This window comes from Hyla sarda, chromosome 12 (assembly GCF_029499605.1).
Source record: "Hyla sarda isolate aHylSar1 chromosome 12, aHylSar1.hap1, whole genome shotgun sequence".
Classification (NCBI taxonomy): domain Eukaryota; kingdom Metazoa; phylum Chordata; class Amphibia; order Anura; family Hylidae; genus Hyla; species Hyla sarda.
The window spans coordinates 44,547,793-44,568,947 of NC_079200.1; the positions used below are offsets into that span (position 1 = coordinate 44,547,793).

At 40.9% G+C, this 21,155-nt stretch overlaps 2 protein-coding genes across 2 annotated transcripts in view; one reads left to right on the forward strand and one right to left on the reverse strand.

Annotated features, from left to right (window-relative positions):
• Positions 1-21,155, forward strand: part of WNT3 (Wnt family member 3) — a 455,111-nt gene that overhangs the window by 36,474 nt on the left and 397,482 nt on the right. The window lies entirely within an intron of this gene.
• ITGB3 (integrin subunit beta 3) overlaps positions 1-21,155 on the reverse strand; it is an 88,601-nt gene that overhangs the window by 14,587 nt on the left and 52,859 nt on the right. The window contains exons 11-13 of the mRNA XM_056548703.1: positions 8,294-8,516; positions 6,691-6,794; positions 4,367-4,486 (exon numbers count right to left, since the gene is read on the reverse strand). Coding sequence (XP_056404678.1) covers positions 4,367-4,486; positions 6,691-6,794; positions 8,294-8,516 — 447 coding nt within the window. The remainder of the gene's footprint in view (positions 1-4,366; positions 4,487-6,690; positions 6,795-8,293; positions 8,517-21,155) is intronic.

Genomic DNA, 21,155 nt, shown 5'->3' on the forward strand with positions numbered 1-21,155 from the left:
AAAAGTGTTATGGATTTTAGAAGGCGAGGAGGAAAAAAACAAAAACGCAAAAATAAAATTGGCCTGGTCCTTAACCCCTTCCCGCTATAGAACGTATGCATATGTCCAAGCATCCGACAAGTTCGCGCAACTGGACATATGCATACGTCCTAGCGATCTCCGGCACTGCCGCGGTCCCAGCAGCAATAACCCCCTAGATGCCGTGATCAATCCTGATCACGGCATCTATGGTATTGACAGGGGGAGCGCTCTCCCCCTGTTCACCAATGCCGGTGCCACGATACGATCGCGGGTCGCCGTTGGTTGCTATGGCAGCAGGAGGTGAGATCCAGCCAGAGGCTGTACTGTGTGCAGCTCATCAGGTCATACTGTGCTGCACTACAAATGTATTGAAGCATAGTATAACCTGTAAAAAATAAAAAGTTCTTCAATAAAAGTATGAAGTGTAAAAAAAAAAAAATGCCCCTTTCCCAATAAAAGCCCTGTATTATCACCAAAATAAATCAAAAACCTTAATATTACACAAATCATACAGGTGGCAAATTCTTTCGTTCTATAGACTGTTTAAAACAACTATCCCAGTGACTGTGCAATATGGGGGAGATTTATCAAAACCTGTGGAGAAGCAAAGTTGCCCAGTTGCCCATAGCAACCAATCAGATTGCTTCTTTAATTTTTCAGGGGCCTTGTTAAGAATGAAAGAAGGGATCTGATTGGTTGCTATGGGCAACTGGGCAACTTTGCCTCTCCACTGGTTTAGATAAATCTCCCCCTATATGTTTAATGGGCACCATGCAAATTATATAACATCTTTAGGTGCCGGACTATCGGAATCCTGTATCAGCAGACAATTACCAGATTGCACCTAGTGCTTCCACAATATTACCGTAAGCAGTGTTCCATCCATTTTTCCATTATGGCCCAATGGTTAAATGTTAATATATTCAGTGCCATCTTGATTCTATTTGATTTTATCTGTTTTTGACATGCATTTTATTTTAAAATGAAGGTACAATTGAAGTATAATAAACCTTTTCATTTTTATAAAACTGTTTCCAATTTTTATTGTGTATCATCAAAGATGGTGAGATCCATGAGGTGTGGTTTACAAAAACATTTTTTTGAAGTGCTCTATTTTGGTCGGTGGGGGCCGACTATTTAACCACATATACCTCGGATTCTTGGTTGTGAGCTGCGCTCATTTTTCTTTTATTCTAATTTACAAATCTGTATAACTTTCTGGCACCAGTTGATTTAAAATAAATAGTTTTCCAGCTGAGTACCCCTTTAAGAGGCAATCTGTACCAGCTGCTGAAGAGTTAAGCTCTGAGCTTCTGGGGTTTTTGCTGAGGTAATACATTGCAGTTCATTAGAAGCGGCTGGAAAAATTCCTGTAACATTTATGTTTTTCTCACAGGCCTCCCCTTCTGGCATCTGGGACATGTTACAAAATCCGGCAGTGGGTGGGAATTTTAATAATTTTTAAGCATAATTTCTAGGCAAAAAATCCTTTCTAATATTGCCAACATTACCTACAAACTGGGATACTGACTATCGTAGGCACTCGGTGTACTTTGGCAGCAGACGACATGTAACATGAGATTCGGACCATTATTCGCTCTGATGGAATCGGAACATGTTATCTTCAGACAGGGGAAACGCCACTTTTCTAAGAATGGTCTCGATTTGGTTATACGTTCCCTAAAATCTTTAGTTTGCAACACAAAATAATTCTGGGGCATCTTTTTTTTAGAACTCTGCATTGTTCCGTTCTTCTATTATTCCTCCTGAAATTGCATTAAAGGGGTATTCCAGGAAAAAACTTTTTTTTTATATATCAACTGCCCAGTTTGGAAGAGGTTTACTATGGGGATTTGCTTCTAAACTGGGCATTTCCCGAGACACGTGTCATCAGAGAGCACTTAGACAGAAAAGAACAACCTTAACTTCAGAAGCTCATAAGTACTGAAAGGATTAAGATTTTTTAATAGAAGTAATTTACAAATCTGTTTAACTTTCTGGAGCCAGTTGATATATAAAAAAAGTTTTTTCCTGGAATACCCCTTTAATTGTCAATAGGGTGTTACATATTAAAGGGAACCAATCATCAGATTTTACCCTATATAACGCTTGGCAAAGCGTTATATAGGGTAAAATCTTTATTTTCCCCATTCCCGGGGGACGCTCCTGCCCCCAGGGATGGTGAAGATATGAAGTTATAAACTAGTCACTGCCGCCGCCGTAAGTAGTCACCTGGGCGGGGAGCTCTTCTCACCTAGTCCCGTTGTTCGGCCGGGAGCGACGCCCCCTCCGCTTGATTGATGGCCGCGTCATCACTCTGCTCCGTCTGTTCAGTGAGTGGAACAATGACGCGGCCCATCAATCAAGCGGAGGGGGCGTCGCTCCCGGCCGAACAACGGGACTAGGTGAGAAGAGCTCCCCGCCCAGGTGACTACTTACGGCGGCGGCGGTGACTAGTTTATAACTTCCTATCTTCACCATCCCTGAGGGCAGGAGCGTCCCCCGGGAATGGGGAAAATAAAGATTTTACCCTATATAACGCTTTGCCAAGTGTTATATAGGGTAAAATCTGATGATTGGTTCCCTTTAATAGGGTGTTTTAAAATACAGTATGTCACTGCTATGACTGGACAGTACTAAACTTTGTAGGAACATGCCCCATTGATGAGGGGAGTGGAAGCACCCAGTTGTTAATTCATGTATGTATTTCCAGGAGGAAAATCAAAGGAACAGAATGATGTAGAATTCTAAGGCTGGGTTCACATATGTCAGGTATCCGGCATATTTTCCCTCCAGTGTGCACCAGAGAGAAAATTATGCTAGAACTGATCCCATGCTTGATCCCATAATTATCCAGCATCTCAATTTTGATGCCGGATGGTTGGACACACCGGACGGCACCGGACAGGGGAAAGCAGCTTGCTACGTTCCCCTCCTACGGTGTCCAGAAACAATGGACGTCAGATACCATTGAAACAGATAACAACTGATGCATGTTGTCATCAGTTATGGCATCAGTTGCATCCAGATCTATGCCGGACACCGGCCATATGTGAACCAAGCCTTAGAAAATACTTCCCTAAAGGGGTACTCCGGTGGAATTTTTTTTTTTTTTTTTTTAATCAACTGGTGCCAGAAAGTTAAACAGATTTGTAAATTACTTCTATTAAAAAAATCTTAATCCTTCCAGTACTTATTAGCTGCTGAATACGTCAGAGGAAATGATTTTCTTTTTGGAAGACAGAGCTGTCTGCTGACATCATGACCACAGTGCTCTCTGCTGACACCTCTGTCCATTTTAAGAACTGTCCAGAGAGGAGAAAATCCCCATAGAAAACATATGCTGCTCTGGACAGTTCCTGAAATGGACAGAGGTGTCAGCAGAGAGCACTGTGCTCGTGATGTCAGTAGAGAGCTCTGTGTTCCAAAAAGCAAAGAATTTCCTCTGTAGTATTCAGCAGCTAATAAGTACTGGAAGGATTAAGATTTTTTAATAGAAGTAATTTACAAATCTGTTTAACTTTCTGGAGTCAGTTGATACATTAAAAAAAAAAAATTGAATTATTAGGAGTGAGGTTCTCTTTTGTAACATCCCAGGAATTAGCCAGTCTCCTGGACTCATAGTTTTAGGTTGTACCAACAAACTACACTCTATAACAAGATATTTGCCATATTTATTTACAGCAGCTGCCTACTATAACAAGTCTGTGATGGCCATCCAAAGTTTGACTATAATAAACATCATGATGCTTTGTTAAAGGGGTATTCCAGGCAAAAACTTTTTCATATATATCAACTGGCTCCGGAAAGTTAAACAGATTTGTAAATTACTTCTGTTAAAAAATCTTAATCCTTCCAATAGTTATTAGCTTCTGAAGTTTTCTGTCTAACTGCTCAATGATGATGCCACGTCCCGGGAGCTGTGCATGATGGGAGAATATCCCCATAGGAACTGCACAGCTCCCGGGACGTGAGTCATCAGAGAGCAGTTAGACAGAAAACAGCAACTCAACTTCAGAAGTTAATAACTATTGGAAGGATTAAGATTTTTTAATAGAAGTAATTTACAAATCTGTTTAACTTTCCGGAGCCAGTTTATATATATAAAAAAAAGTTTTGGCCTGGAATACCCCTTTAAAGTTGCTGGAAAGCTACATGGAAAACACATCCAGGCAGTAGATTCCTTCCAGCTGTGACACATGACACTGGGTTATCTAAAAGTGGACAACCCCAATAAAAAAGGACATTAAAGACAAGTACTTCATTTTCTATAATTTTTTTCCCCTTTTTCTATCATGTAGTGATGGAGATATGTGGAGAAATGTACTCCGCTGTCCATGCTTACCTGCTTCATGTATGACGTACAATACAGACTTCCCACTGGAGTCCTCGTGGTATTGGAACCTGACCACACAGTCATTCTCGTCCTTATAGGTGCAGTTTACAACATCCTTCCCATTGTCAACTGACGACAAAACAGAAAAAGAGAAGAGATATGAGCTGGTTACTGGTGTAATATATGACATGAACCATTTATCTGACTGAAGACATTATAGACTTATTCTAGGAGATCCTCACTTAAATGGTTCTTGTTCACAGTTGTGGTCACACTTGCCCATGGTTTATGCCTGGAATTGCAACTAAACCCTGGACGAGTGAATGCAGCTGTGCTGCAATACCAGATACAACCTAACTAGTTTCTAACCCCATCTTTAAAGGGGTAAAAAAAAAAAAAACTTTTTTTTTTTTAAATCAATTAATGCCAGAAAGTTAAACAGATTTGTAAATTATTTCTATTAAAAAAATCTCAATTCTTACCCACACATGTTCCATTGTTCTATGTTGTGTTATACTTGAGTCTTCGGACTGGTTTTGTGAAAATTGATTGGAAGCTCTGTGTATCTTCATACCTTTATAAAAGCTTCCTGGTTTGACCTTTAATCTTTGTTCTTCCAGTAGTTATTAGTGGCTGTATACTACAGAGGAAGTTCTTTTCTTTTTGGATTTCTTTTCTGTCACGACCACAGTGCTCTCTGCTGACACCTCTGTCCATGTCAGGAACTGTCCAGAGCAGGAGAAAATCCCCATAGCAAACATCATATGCTGCTCTGGACAGTTCCTGATATAGACAGAGGTGTCAGCAGATAACACTGTGGTTGTGACAGAAAGGAATTTCCAAAAGAAAAGAATTTCTTCTGTAGTATATAGCTGCTAAAAAGTACTGGAAGGATTAAGAATTTTTAATAGAAATCATTTACAAATCTGTTTAACTTTCTGGCACCAGTTGATTTAAAAAGAAAAAAAAAAAAAGTTTTCACTGGAGAACCCCTCTAGGTGCCACAGTACTGTATGTTTTTATTGACTGGCTACCTTGCTGGATATATATATATATATATTTATATCACTTGCAATATAACATCTTCATTTTAATCCTATCTGAAAAACAATAGGGCAAAATTACTATTGCATATGGAAAAATTGGTGTACATGCCATGCACCATATGTATTATGTGTTTTTTGCGCCTTACTTGATAAGGGGCATGGTGTAGTATGAAAGGGTGTGGCTAACTGAAGAGGGGTGTGGTTCAAATTGCGACATTGTGAGCCAAAAACTGGCATAAAAGTATGTTTAGAGATATGCACCAAATTTATCAAAAAGCCTGAGAAACTGTGAAGTGTTTTAAAGGGGTACTCCGGTGTAAAAACTATTTTTTTTTAAATCAACTGGTGCCAGAAAGTTAAACATATTTGTAAATTACTTCTATTAAAAAAATCTTAATCCTTCCTGTATTTATTAGCTGCTGAATACTACAGAGGAAATTATTTTCTTTTTGGAATGCTCTCTGATGACATCACCAACACACTGCTCTCTGCTGACGTTATGATAATAATAATAATGATAAGTCTTTATTTATTGTTGTCCTTAGTGGGATTTGAACCCAAGGCCCCAGCACTGCAAGGCAGCAGTGCTAATCACTAAGCCACCATGCTCCCCTTAACATACATCTGCTATGCACAGTTGCTAAAATGGACAGAGATGTCAGCAGAGAGCACTGTGGTCGTGATGTCATCAGTGTTCCAAAAAGAAAGGAATTTCCTCTGTAGCATTCAGCAGCTAATAAGTACTGGAAGGTTTAAAATGTTTTTAATAGAAGTAATTTACAAATATGTTTAACTTTCTGGCACCAGTTGATTTAAAAAAGAAAAGAAAAAAATTGGTTTTCCACCGGAGTACCCCTTTAAGACACAGCCTCTGTTGGAGAGAAATGTTAAGAAAAGTTTAAGGGGTTTGGCTAGGAATCACTTGGCCATGCACCGATTATTAAATCAGGGGTCCCATGCTCCACCTGGTTGAATAGAATGGAAATATGTGGGCTTCTGCTCCATGGAACTCTCTGAGCATGGCACAGATAGTGCTGTACTTATCTACCTTCGTACAGTCTATAAAGTTGTATGGAGCGGCAGTGTGCACTTTTGACCTCTACTCTGTAGAAACAGGGGGCCACAGACCCCCCAATCTTGTAATTAGTAAGGGTTCCACCTGTCAGATCCTACTGATCACTTATTCACTATTCTGTGGATATTGGAAGAGTGTCTGACCTGAGAAAACCCCTTTAGGGTCCCCATAGTGGGGATGTCTACTGAAGTGTTTCCACCTGCATTACTTACCTAGCTCTAACACAGATACAATCTCGTCACGACAAATTCTCTTGCACAAATTTTCCTCTTCAAACCAGGGACCGCGCTCAAACTTCTTGCATTCCACACAACCCCTGAGATATAAGGTGACATATTATACAAATAATCCATAGGATTTGGGGTTGTCCCCCTAACCCCATACTTAGAGCAGGACATAGCTTCTATGTAAATGATGCCCCTCTTTAAGGAACCATAATAGTATGCAAAGTGCAGAGAAATTTGCCTTTAAAGCAGTACTCCCGTAGAAACCTTTTTTTTGTTTTTTTAAATCAGCTGGTGCCAGAAAGTTAAACAGATTTGTAAATCACTTCTATTAAAAAAAAATCTTAATCCTTTCAGTACTTTTTAAGGGCTGTTTCCTAAAGAGACATCCAAAAATAAAAAAAAAGGAATGCATTTCCTCTGATGTCATGACCACAGTGCTCTCTGTTGACCTCTTCTGTCCATTTTAGGAATTGTCCAGAACAGGAGAAAATCCCCATAGCAAACTTATGCTGCTCTTGACAGTTCTTAAAATGTACAATAGAGGTCAGCAGAGAGCACTGTGGTCATGGCATCAAAGGAAATGCAATTCTTTTTTGGATTTCTCTTTAGAATACAGCCCCTAAAAAGTACTGGAAGCATTAAGATTTTTTAATAGCAGTGATTTACAAATCTGTCTGTAACTTTCTGGCACCAGTTGATCTTAAAAAAAAAAAAAAAAAAGGTTTCCACGGGAGTACCCCTTTAACACTTCTTGTCCAGTTCTCTCTAGAAGGCGCTTGTATGTGATTTATAGGTATTTACGGGTAAGGATTTACAGCAGCATTGATAAGGAGTAGAATGATACTATAGGGCAGTGGTCTTCAACCTGCGAACCTCCAGATGTTGCAAAACTACAACTCCCAGCATGCCCGGACAGCCGTTGGCTGTCAGGACATGCTGGGAATTGTAGTTTTGCAACATCTGGATGTCCGCAGGTTGAAGACCACTGCTATAGGTAGTAGTTATTTAAAGGGGTACTCCGGTGAAAACCTTTTTTCTTTTAAATCAACTGGTGGCAGAAAGTTAAACATATTTGTAAATTACTTCTATTAAAAAATCTTAATCCTTCCTGTACTTATTAGCTGCTGAATACTACAGAGGAAATTCTTTTCTTTTTGGAATGCTCTCTGATGACATCACGAGCACAGTTCTCTCTGCTGACGTTATTATAATAATAATAATAACGCTTCATTTATTGTTGTCCTTAGTGGGATTTGAACCCAAGTCCCCAGCACTGCAAGGCAGCAGTGCTAACCACTGAGCCACCATGCTCCCCTTAGCATACATCTGCTATGCATGGTTGCTAAAATGGACAGAGATGTCAGCAGAGAGCACTGTGCTCGTGATGTCATCAGTGTTCCAAAAAGAAAGGAATTTCCTCTGTAGCATTCAGCAGCTAATATGTACTGGAAGGATTAAGATTTTTTAATAGAAGTAATTTACAAATATGTTTAACTTTCTGCCACCAGTTGATTTAAAAAGAAAAAAGGTTTTCACCGGAGTACCCCTTTAAACTGCATACCAAGAGGGTGCAGGGGATAACACTCACTTCTTGAAGGTGCAAGCATCTGGACAAGTTGGACATTTTTCACAGGTGTCTCCATATGAACCAGGCTGGGTGCAGTCACACTTCCCGCAGACACACTGACCCCGTCCGCTGCACAGGAGCCCACTGCTGGACATACACATGTCTGTGCGGGTGGTACAGTTGCAGTAGTCTCCAGTCCAGTCAGAGTCACAAATGCAATCCCCACAGTTACACTGTCCATGTCCTGGCAGGTAGAAAAGAAGAAACACAAGCGTATATGAGACATGAATTACTGGAAAGTCAGGCAGTGAAATACAAAAATCCAAGGTCTAAGGCTAAGTTTCTACTTGTTATTTTTGTTTTTTTGGGAAAAACGCCAAGAAAAAGCCAATTCTGCCGCATGGCGTTTTTTCGGCCAAAAAACGCTTCGGCCAGATATTATCTGTAAATCAATGAGAAATCGCAAAATTCTTATTCCACTTGGAGTTTTCCACTTTGGCTTTTCTTTTTTTTAAATCCTTTGGGCGTTTTTTCACTCTTTTTGGGCGTTTTTAGCTCCTTGGCGGTTTTCCAAAATCGCAGCGTGTTGAGCCACTGGCGATTTTTTAGTAAAAATCTTGGCATTTTCCTCCAAGAAGTCTATGGGAGTAAAAAAAAAAAAAAAACAAGAAAAACGATATGTGGGTTTTAACTTTGGCGTTTTTATTCTTTTTTGGACTTGAGCGGTGCAAAAAAGTGATGGAGATACCTTTTTTCATAACATTTTGTAGGGTGTATTTATATTTCGTTAAATACATTTTGTTCCATCACTACTGCATCATTTTTTTTGGTACCCAACAAATTTTGGGTACCAAAAAAGAATGCCAAAGGTGCCAAAGATGCAATTTCCACACAAATGAAAAAACGCCAGACGCAGGAAATTGCACAGGCGTTTTTTTCAACCCAAAAAACACAGGACAAAAAAACAAGTAGAAACTTAGCCTTAGGTGCCATTTGTGGGGAGATCTCTTTGACTGACTGATATGGCTTGTATGTATCTTTAATAATATGCAGACAATCTAGGGAAATTGCTTAAAGTGAACCTGTCAGGTGACTTATTCTTCATCTAACAGCAGCATATGATGGAGGGATTGACACTGATCTCTGCAATCTATAGGTTTATATGATTGGGAGAAAGTAAAAAGTGAAGAAATCCTGACTGGACTCCTAGTAGAGACAGTGAGAGGTCTGATGCGGCAGCCATAGTGATCATAGTCTTCTCTGGACTCTCACTCTATCAGAGATTCCTTTACTTGCTCCAAATCCTATACATTTCTATATCACAGAGCTCAGCTTCTCACATAATGTATCACCTGACAAGTTCACTTTAAATACCAACTTGATGCCTTCTTTTTAATTATTACACTTAAATTACTGTGGAAAATCTCAGACCCCCCCCCCCCTCCACCGAAATATAGGATTTTTGGAGGAGAAAGGAGGTGGTGTAATACATTTTTATATGTTTGCCTCTTTTGATGAGTATTTTTGCAGGCTGATAATTCTTTCGCCCTGTGTACAGTATAAAATGGGATCACATAAGTCATAGCAGTGTACATATTTGATCACTTTGGTTAACCAATGTAAAAATAGTAAGGTTTCTACACAGGGGAACAGGGATGTTTTAGTTGGGGCTCAGTCAAGTTTACTGTGAACCATGTCGCATGACATTAATATAAAAAAATTTGGCAATGGAAAGAGATATGTAATGTTTATAAAAGAACAATATCGTAATTTTAGTTGTCTAGCCTTCCCGCTTATCCCACATAGTCTGCCTACTGTATCCTGTTGTAAAACCATAATTAGACTTTTGTCCTGAATGTGTTCTATTATTTTCTAGTTTTTTGCAAAAGTCCCTTAACATCTCCATTGTCTATTCTATATGACCAGTAGTACCAGTTATATCCTTCCCTCCTATTGCTCTGTGTAACAACTGATTTTTTTTTTACCACCATTTTACTATGTTAATTTATGTTGCCACAATGTAAAAATGTTCAGAAATAGCTTGTATCTACTGCATACCAGTTCTGGTACCATGTGAAGTTCTAATGCAGTGAACTTTACACCCAATGTGATCAGGTGATTTGGGCTGCTCCGCCATCTATAAACAATTCTCTCAGTGTGTGCTACTTGGTATGTGTAATGTCCCAGTACCGGATATACTCCTGTACAGTACTTAGGCCCTGTCAGGTTGAGTCCCTCATTGTCCTAGCGGCTCTCCTGCAGCGTCTCCCCCATAGTAGTAAGTCTAATGTTATGTTTAGTGTTGTAAATTTAGTGCATAATGTTATGTATAGGTATATAAAGTATAAAGGACCTTTAAGGACCTTTGGAGGTATCACCTGTTATGTTCACATGATGTGTTATGTTACCCAGAGGGCACCAGTTGACCACCTGACCTGCAGCTTGACCTATGGGCTTCTTGCTCAGCCCACCTTTATAAGAGGAGGAGCCATTGCAATCTCTCTCTTCTACCACTCCTGATCCTGAGGTACAGCAAAGCACAGACATCACAGATCCTGTATCCAGTACACCTGGAGGCCATAAAACTATATATAAATCTGTATTTAGTGGTGTAGCTAGGATGGACTGCGGAAACATTGCCCCAAATGCTAGGTGCCAACGTGCCAGCCTACCTTGCCTAGGTTATCTAAATACAGGGCTAAATCAGTGAGTTGAATTATGGTGTGGTGGCAGGGTGTGTGGTGCAGGGCAGATGTTGTTACCCCAGGGGCAGATGGCATTAACCCCTTGTATTCGTGATGCCAGGGCGTGGTTTAGCCTATAACCACCCGAAGGTATACAGCTGGATCTTGGGCTAGGCACGGGGGCAATAAAGACTACGACGCCAATTTACGGACAACGGTAGCTTTACTGAGGGTAGACAGATGGTACAGTATATGCAGTACAGCCGGGGCCCAAGGAGGTGACCAGTGACACAGAGACCTTAAGGGCTTGCTGGGACTTGAAGTAGGACTGGATAATTTGGTGCAGGCCACGCTGACTTGACAGATGACAGGGACTGACTTGACTTGACTTATAAAGCTGTGACTTTATCTTACTTGACTTGATGGTGGCTGCAGGACTGGACTCCAACACCCTGGACACACACACTAGGCGACTGCACTGGACCTCAGCTTAGCAGAAGAGCAGAGCTCAAAGAGAGAGAAGCTCCACCCAGGGCTTATATGGGGGAGACTAGCAGGGAGCCCATAGGTCACTCCTAGGATCAACTGGTCACTGGTACCTCCTGGGTAACAATCACATGACATATCACATGGTATAACTCTTAAAGCAACATTACATTTTATATCACTTTACATGGTAAAACATATTTACATTGGGGAAACAAGTGCAGGGGTCCTTGGGGACACTGAAGGAGGCTGCCTGACAGGACAGCAGGAGCACGGGACAACACCTCCCGTACTGGGCCACCACAGTGGCCTAGTGTAAAGACTATCCTTGGCGTAACTATAGCTGTGTCTTAGGCTCTGTTCAAATTTGCAACCACACTCTGCAGATAGACACATACACCACTGACTTCTAATGGGGGGCTGTCAGGTTCCACCAAAGCATTCCTCAATGTATCAGGAAAAAGAGCCCTGAATGTAGTATCATTTATTCTGTCGAATCTCACAACATCTGCAACTAAGCCTCTGGAGACTATAGAATCATTAGTTTAGTCAGAAGTGATGATGGGGAAGAGGAGGAGGTGTCCGGCATGGATAAGGTCAGTCTGGTCCTTCTAGTAGAGCACCACCTCTTCCTCAGTTTGTACTGTAACCTTTTCCTATGAACAGTCTATGAGGAAATTCCACCGAAAAAAAATATTTCGACATTCTTTCACAAACCCCTTTTGCCAGAAGTGCCAACAGTGTATCGCAAGCTTACAAGCCGCAGCATCGCTAAATACACATTTCTTTTATTTAGATCTCCGAGTAGTATCTGTGGATTTGTATTGCAGTGGGGAAAATCTGCTGCAAAAGGGGACTCCATAGGTTTGTGAAGCTGCATGTTGCAGGAGTATGCTAAAATCCAGCCTAATCCCTTGTACACATAGAACAGTGGTCTAAAACTGTGGCCCTCCAGATGTTGCAAAACTTCAACTCCCAGCATGCCCGGACAGCCGTAGGCTGTCCGGGCATGCTGGGAGTTGAAGTTTTGCAACATCTGGAGGGCCACAGTTTGAGAGCACTGACATAGAATGTTGGCTGGTCCTGCCGATATTGGCCTTTTCAGCCGACATTAAAGGGGTACTACCGTGGAAAACTTTTTTTTTTTTTTAAATCAACTGGTGCCAGAAAGTTAAACAGATTTGTAAATCACTTCTATTAAAAAATCTTAATCCTTCCAGTACTTTTTAGGGGCTGTATATTAAAGAGAACTCCAAAGAGAGCTGAGAGCACTGTAGCCAGGACAAAACAGGAAATGCATTTATTTTTGGATTTCTCTTTAGTATACAGCCCCTAAAAAGTACTGGAAGGTAATAGAAGTGATTTACAAATCTGTTTAACTTTCTGGCACCAGTTGATTTAAAAAAAAGTTTTCCACAGTAGTACCCCTTTAAAGAAGTTCTCCACTTTAGACAATTGCTTGTTAAAATGGTCTCCTGACAATAAGAAAATCACAAAGTTTCCTGCTAGAAATCCCATCGACCAGCTGCAAACTATGGGGAAACCTGCCCTCAACTGTTCAGTTTCATTGCAGCGCCACCATAGGAGAAATTAAAGGGGTTATCCAGAAAAAAAAACTGTCTTTTTATATATCAACTGGCTCCAGAAAGTTAAACAGATTTGTAAATTACTTCTATCAAAAAAATCTTAATTATTTTCAGTACTTATGAGCTGCTGGAGTTATTCTTTTCTGTCTAAGTGCTCTCTGATGACACCTGTCTCGGGAACTGTCCAGAGTAGAAGCAAATCCCCATAGCAAACCTCTTCTACTCTGTGCAGTTCCCGAGACAAGCAGAGATGTCAGCAGAGAGCACTGTTGCCAGAAAGAAAAGAATAACTCAACTTCAACAGCTGATAATTATTGAAAGGATTAAGATTTTTTAATAGAAGTAATTTACAAATCTGTTTAACTTTCTGGAGCCAGTTGATATATATATGAAAGTTTTTTTCCTGGAATACCCCTTTAAGCATTACAGTGTTCATTAAAATCAATGTGCTGTCATTGTATTACAGGACAGAAGAAGTCCTTCAGGGCCAGATATGCTTTTTGGGGGAAAATTATCAAAAACTGTGTAGAGGAAGAGTAGTGCAGTTGCCAATCGCAACCAATCAGATTGCTTCTTTCATTTTTAGAGACCTGTGAAAAATGAAATAAGCGATCTGATTGGTTGCCACGGCAACTGCACCACTCTTCGGGTGCGTTCACACTACGGAATTCCTAGGAATTCCACGAGCGGAACCCCGCGAGATGAGTTCTGCGGTGTGAACTTAACATTAGTGTGAATGGGTCTCCGCGAGACCCGTTCACACTGCGGAATTTCAGCGGCGGACGATTCCGCCGCTGAAATTGTTCTGCGCAAAACAAGAACATGTTCATCCTTTGCACGGATTCCGCGACACTGCATAGCCGTCAATGGTGATGGCTCAGTGCCCTGCGGCCCTAGCGCCGAAGTATCCTCAGCGGCGGCCACCAGGCTCGCGGAGATTCCGCAGTGTGAACGGACCCTTCCTCTACACAGGTTTTGATAAATCTTCCCCTTTGTAACCACTCGCTGCTCTGGCCAAGAAATGTGGATCCTGAACATGGGACTCGTCTCGGAATTTTCTAATAGAGTATATAAAAATGGGATTTCTAAACTGGACAGCCCATGTCTAAGATATATGGCCAGCTACTGTATATGATTGTGCAATAGTTTTTTGCGTGACCATAAAAGAAATCTCTTATGTTAAATGCTGCTGAATTATGGGGTGAAAGGTCTACTTTGACAGGCCAAGGTCTGCAATAATCTGTATCACAATCAGCATACATGCAAGTCTTTGCAAGCTCCGAATTCTTCAAATAGCCAGGAGATATATGTGATAGATAGGCTGCAGACACACCTTGCACAACCAAGCTGTAGACTGTTTTCTAATACTTATTATATTATGTGCAACCCCTTTACATAGCCGCATCCATACTGGGCGGGAAGAAACGCAGCAAAATGTCAGATAAACACAGACAGTTTTTTGCAGCAAGACATAATTCCAGCCATATGTACAAGTGTAGAGACTATGGCCACAGATTTTACACATTGTAGGCATTTTCCCCCACTGAATTCCTATAAACAGTGGGATTTTTAAACGCAAAGAGTTAATGAGATCATACTTTCCCAAAATTCTACCGTAGAGATGGACCGACCTGCCTCCCCCTTTTTCCTGTTCCACAGTCCTATCACTTGCCTGCAACCACTCTAGGGAAAACCCATTACGCAGCTACTTACAGATTTATACAGTTCCCATATGATTTTATTCTGAGGTTATGTTTACATTGCAGAATATCCACAATTCCACGCAAATTCCGTACCGCAAAGCTTGGTGAATAGAATTGCAGAATTCCGCTTCAATTTCTGTGTGCTCACAACACTAAACTCTGCTGAAATTCAAAGCCCTGTTGAGTTCAATGGAATTCTGCCCACAATTCCGCAAAATTTAAAGACAGGAATGGGATAATTCAGCTGAATTGACAGCAGAATCCCATTAACCATTTAGGGTCTCAGCCCATTTTCACCTTAAAGGGGTTAAAAACTTTTTTTTTTTTTTTTTTATCAACTGGTGCCAGAAAGTTAAACAGATTTGTAAATTACTTCTATTCTATTAAAAAATCTTAATCCTTCCTGTACTTATTAGCTGCTGAATACTACAGCGGAAATTCTTTTCTTTTTGAAACACAGAGCTGTCTGCTGACATCATGACCACAGTGCTCTCTGCTGACATCTCTGTCCATTTTAGGAACTGTCCAGAACAGCGTATGTTTGCTATGGGGATTTCCTTTTACTCTGGACAGTTCCAAACATGGACAGAGATGTCAGCAGAGAGCACTGTGCTCATGATGTCAGCAGACAGCTCTGTGTTTCAAATGGAATAGAATTTCCGCTGTAGTATTCAGCAGCTAATAAGTACAGGAAGGATTAAGATTTTTTTAATAGAAGTAATTTTCAAATCTGTTTAACTTTCTGGCACCAGTTGATTTAAAAAAAAAAAGTTTTTCACCGGAGTACCCCTTTAAGAACTCAAAAGAATTTGAATTTTTGCACTTAAGTTTTTTTCTCCTCATCTTCTAAAAATCATAAGGCGTTCAATTTTGTACCTACAGACCCATGTAAGGGCTTTATTTTTTTTTTTATGCATCACCAATTGTACAGTACTTTGTAATGACATCACTTATTTTATAACACATTCTGCGGCAAAACAAAAAAAAAATTATTTGTGGGGTGAAATGAAAAAACAAACGCCATTTTGCAACTTTTTAGGGCTTCCGTTTCTACGCAGTGCACTTTTCGGTAAAAATAAAACATTATCTTTATTCTGTAGGTCAATATGGTGACAGGGATACCCAATTTATATAGGTTTTATTTATTTTACTACTTTAAAAAAATGATAACTACATGCACCAAAATTAGTATGTTTAAAATTCTGACCCCTATAACTTTTTTATTTTGCCATTACCATTTTTTGGTACCATTTTTGTTTTTGATGGGACTTTTTGATCGCTTTTCATGAATATTTTTATGGTATATGAAGTGACCCAAAAAAATTTGGACTTTGGGATTTTTTTACATGTACGCCATCGACCATGCGGTTTAACTAACCTTATATTTTAATAATTCGGACATTTATGCACGTGGCGGTACCACATATGATTATTTTTTTTAATTACATTATTTTATTTAAAAAATAGGAAAACTTTTATTATGGGGCTTATTCCCATTTATTCTCCTATTTTTTTTAACCAATTTTTTTTTTTTTTTTTTAGCCACCTTAGGGGGCTATACCATGCAATCATTTGATTGCATACACTGATCAATGCTATGCCACAGCATAGCATTTATCAGTGTTATCAGAGCTCTGCTGCTCCAGCCTGCTGAGCAGGCATGGAGCAGTAGTCCGCCAATCGGAGGAGGAGGCAGGTAAGGATCCTCCCATCGTCCAGTAAGCTGATCGGGACATCGCAATTCTGTTGTGATAGTCCCGATCAGCTCCGCTGAACCGCCGGGATAGTTTTACTTTAGACGCTGCAATCAACTTTGATTGCGGCATCTAAAGGGTTAATGCCGGGCATCGGCCCGATCGGCGGTGCCCAGCATTAGCTGTGGGTCCTGGTTACCCGTAGCAACCGGGACTCACAGGGTTTAACCCGTTCTCCGCTCATGAGAACGGTTTAAAACCCGTTTGCAGGACTCAGGACTTACAGGTACACCCGGAGTCCTTAAAGGAGTAGTCCAGTGGTGACTCAGTGGTGAGCAACTTATCCCCTATCCTAAGGATAGGGGATGAGTTGCAGATCGCGGGGGGTCCGACAGCTGGGGCCCCCTGCGATCTCCTGTACGGAGCCCCGACAGCCCGCGGGAAGGGGGCGTGTCGACCTCCGCACGAGGCGGTGGCCGACACGCCCCCTCAATACAACTCTATGGCAGAGCCGAAGCACTTTTAAGTTTTTCACCACTGGACTACCTTTTTAAGGAAATGGGAACGGGGGTGTACCAGTACACCCTGTGTCCTTAATTGGTTAAACATAATGGTCCTGATTTACTAAGAGTGGAGTGTGGTTTTCTTGGTGGGTTTTAATTACCTACAAGTATTTTTCCACAGTATTTACAAAGGTTTCCCTACATTTTGCACTTTATCCCACATCTTGCTTTTTTTTACATATGCTCTGAGCTGTGGGGTTTTCCTCAGCACAAATCCACCACATTTTCTGTGGAAACCTTAGTAAATAAACTAAATATTTTGGAATTTTTAGGAAATTACAGGGACACGCCCTTTTTTGTGGTCACACCCCCTTTCCCCCAAAAACCATACCCCCTTTTTCCGGGTTTTCTCAGTAAAAAGGAAAGTTGGTGGTGCAAACAGAATTTCTGATGCAATGCACCAGAATTTGGTGCACAACCCGACAAAACAGGTCAAGTTTACAATAGTAAATCAGGGTGCATTAAATTTCAGCAGAAATTCTGCCGTGTGAACATAGCCTTAGATTGTGTGAAGGGAAATTGAGGGGTTGAAACTCTTTTGTAAGGATATTTTCACAAGTGGCGAATACACTGCAGATATGTTGCAGATTTTGCCAATTAAAGGACAACTGTAGTGGTACACTTTTATATATGCCCGTGCCTCAAAAATAAACAAAATAAACTCATACATACCTTCCTACGAGCCCCCGTTGGTCCGGCACAGGCTTCATGGTCCGGCAGTGCTGACGTCATTCCACTTCCTGGGGACAGGGACGCTGCAGAGCCGTCGGCGTATCACCGGCCCTAGCGATGTCCCGCCCCGGTCGGTGATAGGCTGAGCCCACTCATGTAAGGAGCTCTGGCCGGCTTCTTACATGACAGTGGGCTCAGCCTATCACTGGCCGGGCGGGACATCACTACGGCCGGTGATACGCTGACGGCTCAGCGGCGTCCCCGTTTCCAGGAAGTGGAATGATGTCAGCACTGCCGGACCGCGAGGCCTGTGTCGGACCAACGGGGGCTCGTAGGAAGGTATGTATGAGTTTATTTGTCCTTTAAGCCTTTGTTTTTATGTATTATGTGTTTCCTGTGCTATTCTCCCTGGCTAGGGAATAGTTAATAGTATTAGTCAATGAGAACTATGGTGGGGATATCTAGACCTGTGCTGGTTATTAGATCTACTCTGACTAGGTTATTAGTTTTACCTTTGCTGTGTTTATATATCTGAGTTTTAACCATGGTTATTATGCCTGTTTATGATTTTAGTCTGCTTGGTTTTTAGTACATCTGTCGGTTTTAGGACTATGTATGTCCGTTCTGCTTGTACCTTGTTATCTTAGTCTGTATTCACATTGTGAGTCTTGCTTGTACTCGTATTCCTCCATGTTATGGAGTTTGGTTTTGTAATATTCCTGTTTGTTATCCTGTGGAGTCTGTTGAAACTCATCCGTTTCTCAGGTCTAGTGTTCTGCGTATATATTTTCTGTTTCCTACTAGGCCAGCATCCTAATCACACGGTGGAGTGTACCTGCTGGCTAGTAGACTATTTGGCTTTAGTATTGATGTCCCTCCATGTTTGGAGTGGGGAGTCTAGACAGTTCATGATTTCTGATCTTTTGTGTTTTTAGTACATGCAATGATCATTGTGTACAAGAATACTGTGTAGAGTGCCCTCTGTACATCACCATTGGTTATAGTGTCCTCTGTACTTTATCACTGATCTGTGTCCTCTGAACTTTTATCTGTTTATGTTGAGTCTTGTGTGTCCAGTGTGAACAGTGTTCATCTGTTCATCCCCATCTCCTGGTTTTTGCTGTATACTTATTCCATGTCTTGTTCATTTATTCATATCTACCAATTGTCTTGGTTCCGGTTTCTGAACTGTATGTTAGTACGCTATATCTTGCCCTGCTTGTATATTTATATAATGTCTGGTTTATCTTGTTGTTTTGGTTGTTTTCTGTTATGTTTCTGGCCTGTCCCAGACAATGTACAGTATTATTTTTGTACTTTTACGCACATTGCACTTTAGTGCAGGAAGGGACCAGGCACTGTGGTTGTGGATCCACCGTTTAGGGCAAATGGGCAAGTAGGCAGGGAGCGTGTTTCTGGGGATAGCTTAGGGATCACTCTCCCTGTCCATCCCGTCGGTCACAACATATATATGGTCATTTTTATTTAGGTCCACGTCACCCATATACAGCTACATAAAGATCAGCCTCCTAGTGCCAACTACAGGAAGCCAAGATTCTTCAACATACGTAGCTGTATTAAGTCAATTAGGAAACAATGCCAATGATTTATCCTGTTGGTTCCTTGTATTGGTAGGTACATTATAACCATTGTTCACCTTTAAATAAGCAGACACCTAAAGCAGTAAGTGCTCCCATCACCTAACCCACATTCCTACTCCTCTTATTCCTATCCTTAGCATGGCTGTTTATCTTTTCTGTATTTTTTTAATCCTTTTATGTAATTGCTGTCATTATTCTATTTAAAGTTCTGTCTCTGCAGTGAGAAATGTTGCCATGGTGTATGCTAACATTAGTAATAAATATTAATGGAATTGTTGGCCCGATACTCTCTCTTTTCCCTACAATGGTCAAATATGAAGAGAGAGTCTCACTACGTTGCAAACGTCCAGTGTGGGGGAGAGGAGTGGGTGAAATTAACTGCCATTGCCAAGGGAACCTCTGACAATAGAATTACATATTGATTTCGATTAAAGGGGAACTCCAGAGGATTTTTTTTTCAAATCAACTGGTGCCAAAAGGTCATACAGATCTGTAAATTACTTCTGTTTAAAAATCTTAACCCTTTCAGTACTTATCAGCTGCTGTATGCTCCAGAGGAAGTTGTGAACTGGAAACTTGAAAGAACTACACAACTTCCTCTGGAGCATTTGAAAAAAAAAATTCCCCCAGGAGTACCCCTTTAACCATAGTGGACCTCCAAGCTGCATTAGTGACCCCTTTATCAGCTTGGCAGGACATTATGGGCTTGTAGGAAAAAGAATGTATAGCCAAGACAACCAGGGCTAGCCTTGCCTTTAGGCAAAATAGGCAGCCGCCTAGAGCACCCTCTTAAGGGGGGGCACTGCTCTGCCCGCCGCAAGAAACTTAGCCAGCTAGCATACGAACCACCTGCTAACAGCCAGCATCACTTTCCCTGTTACATTTTGTCACCCCAGTAGTAAGTAGATAACACGAAGAGGGGGTTTGTAACAGTGTGTCACCCAAGTAGTAAGGTGATTACATGAGGAGGAGGTTTGTTACAGTGTGTAACCCAAGTAGTAGGGTGATTACATGTGAAGGAGGTTTGTTACAGCCTGTAACCCCAAAAGTAAGGTGGGGTGTGTCAAAGGGTGGAGATAATGGGTGGGGTCAAGGGGGCGGCAAAATCAGCTTTCGCCTAGGGTGGCAAAAATCCTTGCACCAACCTTGATGACAACCCCTTTATTATAAATAGATAAATGTCTAATAATAGGCCAGGCAAGTATTGTAGAGATGACCAAACTATGCCCCATTTGTTAAAGGGGTATTCCAGGCCAAAACTTTTTTTTTATATATCAACTGGCTCCGGAAAGTTAACAGTTATTAGCTTCTGAAGTTTTCTGTCTAACTGCTCAATGATGATGTCACGTTCCGGGAGCTGTGCATGATGGGAGAATATCCCCATAGGAACAGCACAGCTCCCGGGACGTGAGTCATCAGAGAGCAGTTAGAAAGAAAACAACAACTCAACTTCAGAAGCTAATAACTATTGGAAGGATTAAGATTTTTTAATAGAAGTAATTTACAAATCTGTTAAAATAAAATAAAAAATAAAAATCTATTTTTTACTCATCACTCTGCACTCACTACCTTACACTGAAAATTTGAAAATATCATTTTAGAAATGTTTGAAATTTCATTAAAAATGCTAAACTAAAATTTAGCATGGATTTAATAATTCGGACCCTTTGCTATGACACTATACATTTAGTTCCTGGACCTCGCATTTCTCTTGATCATCTCTAAGATGTTTCTACAGAAAGACTGGAGTCACCTGTATTAAATTCCGATGATTGGACAGGATTTGGAAAGACACAGCCCTGTCTGTATACGGTTTCACAGCTGACAATGTATATCAGAGAAAAGACCATGAGGTGCATGAACTGCCTTTAGAGCTCAGAGACAGGATTGTGTG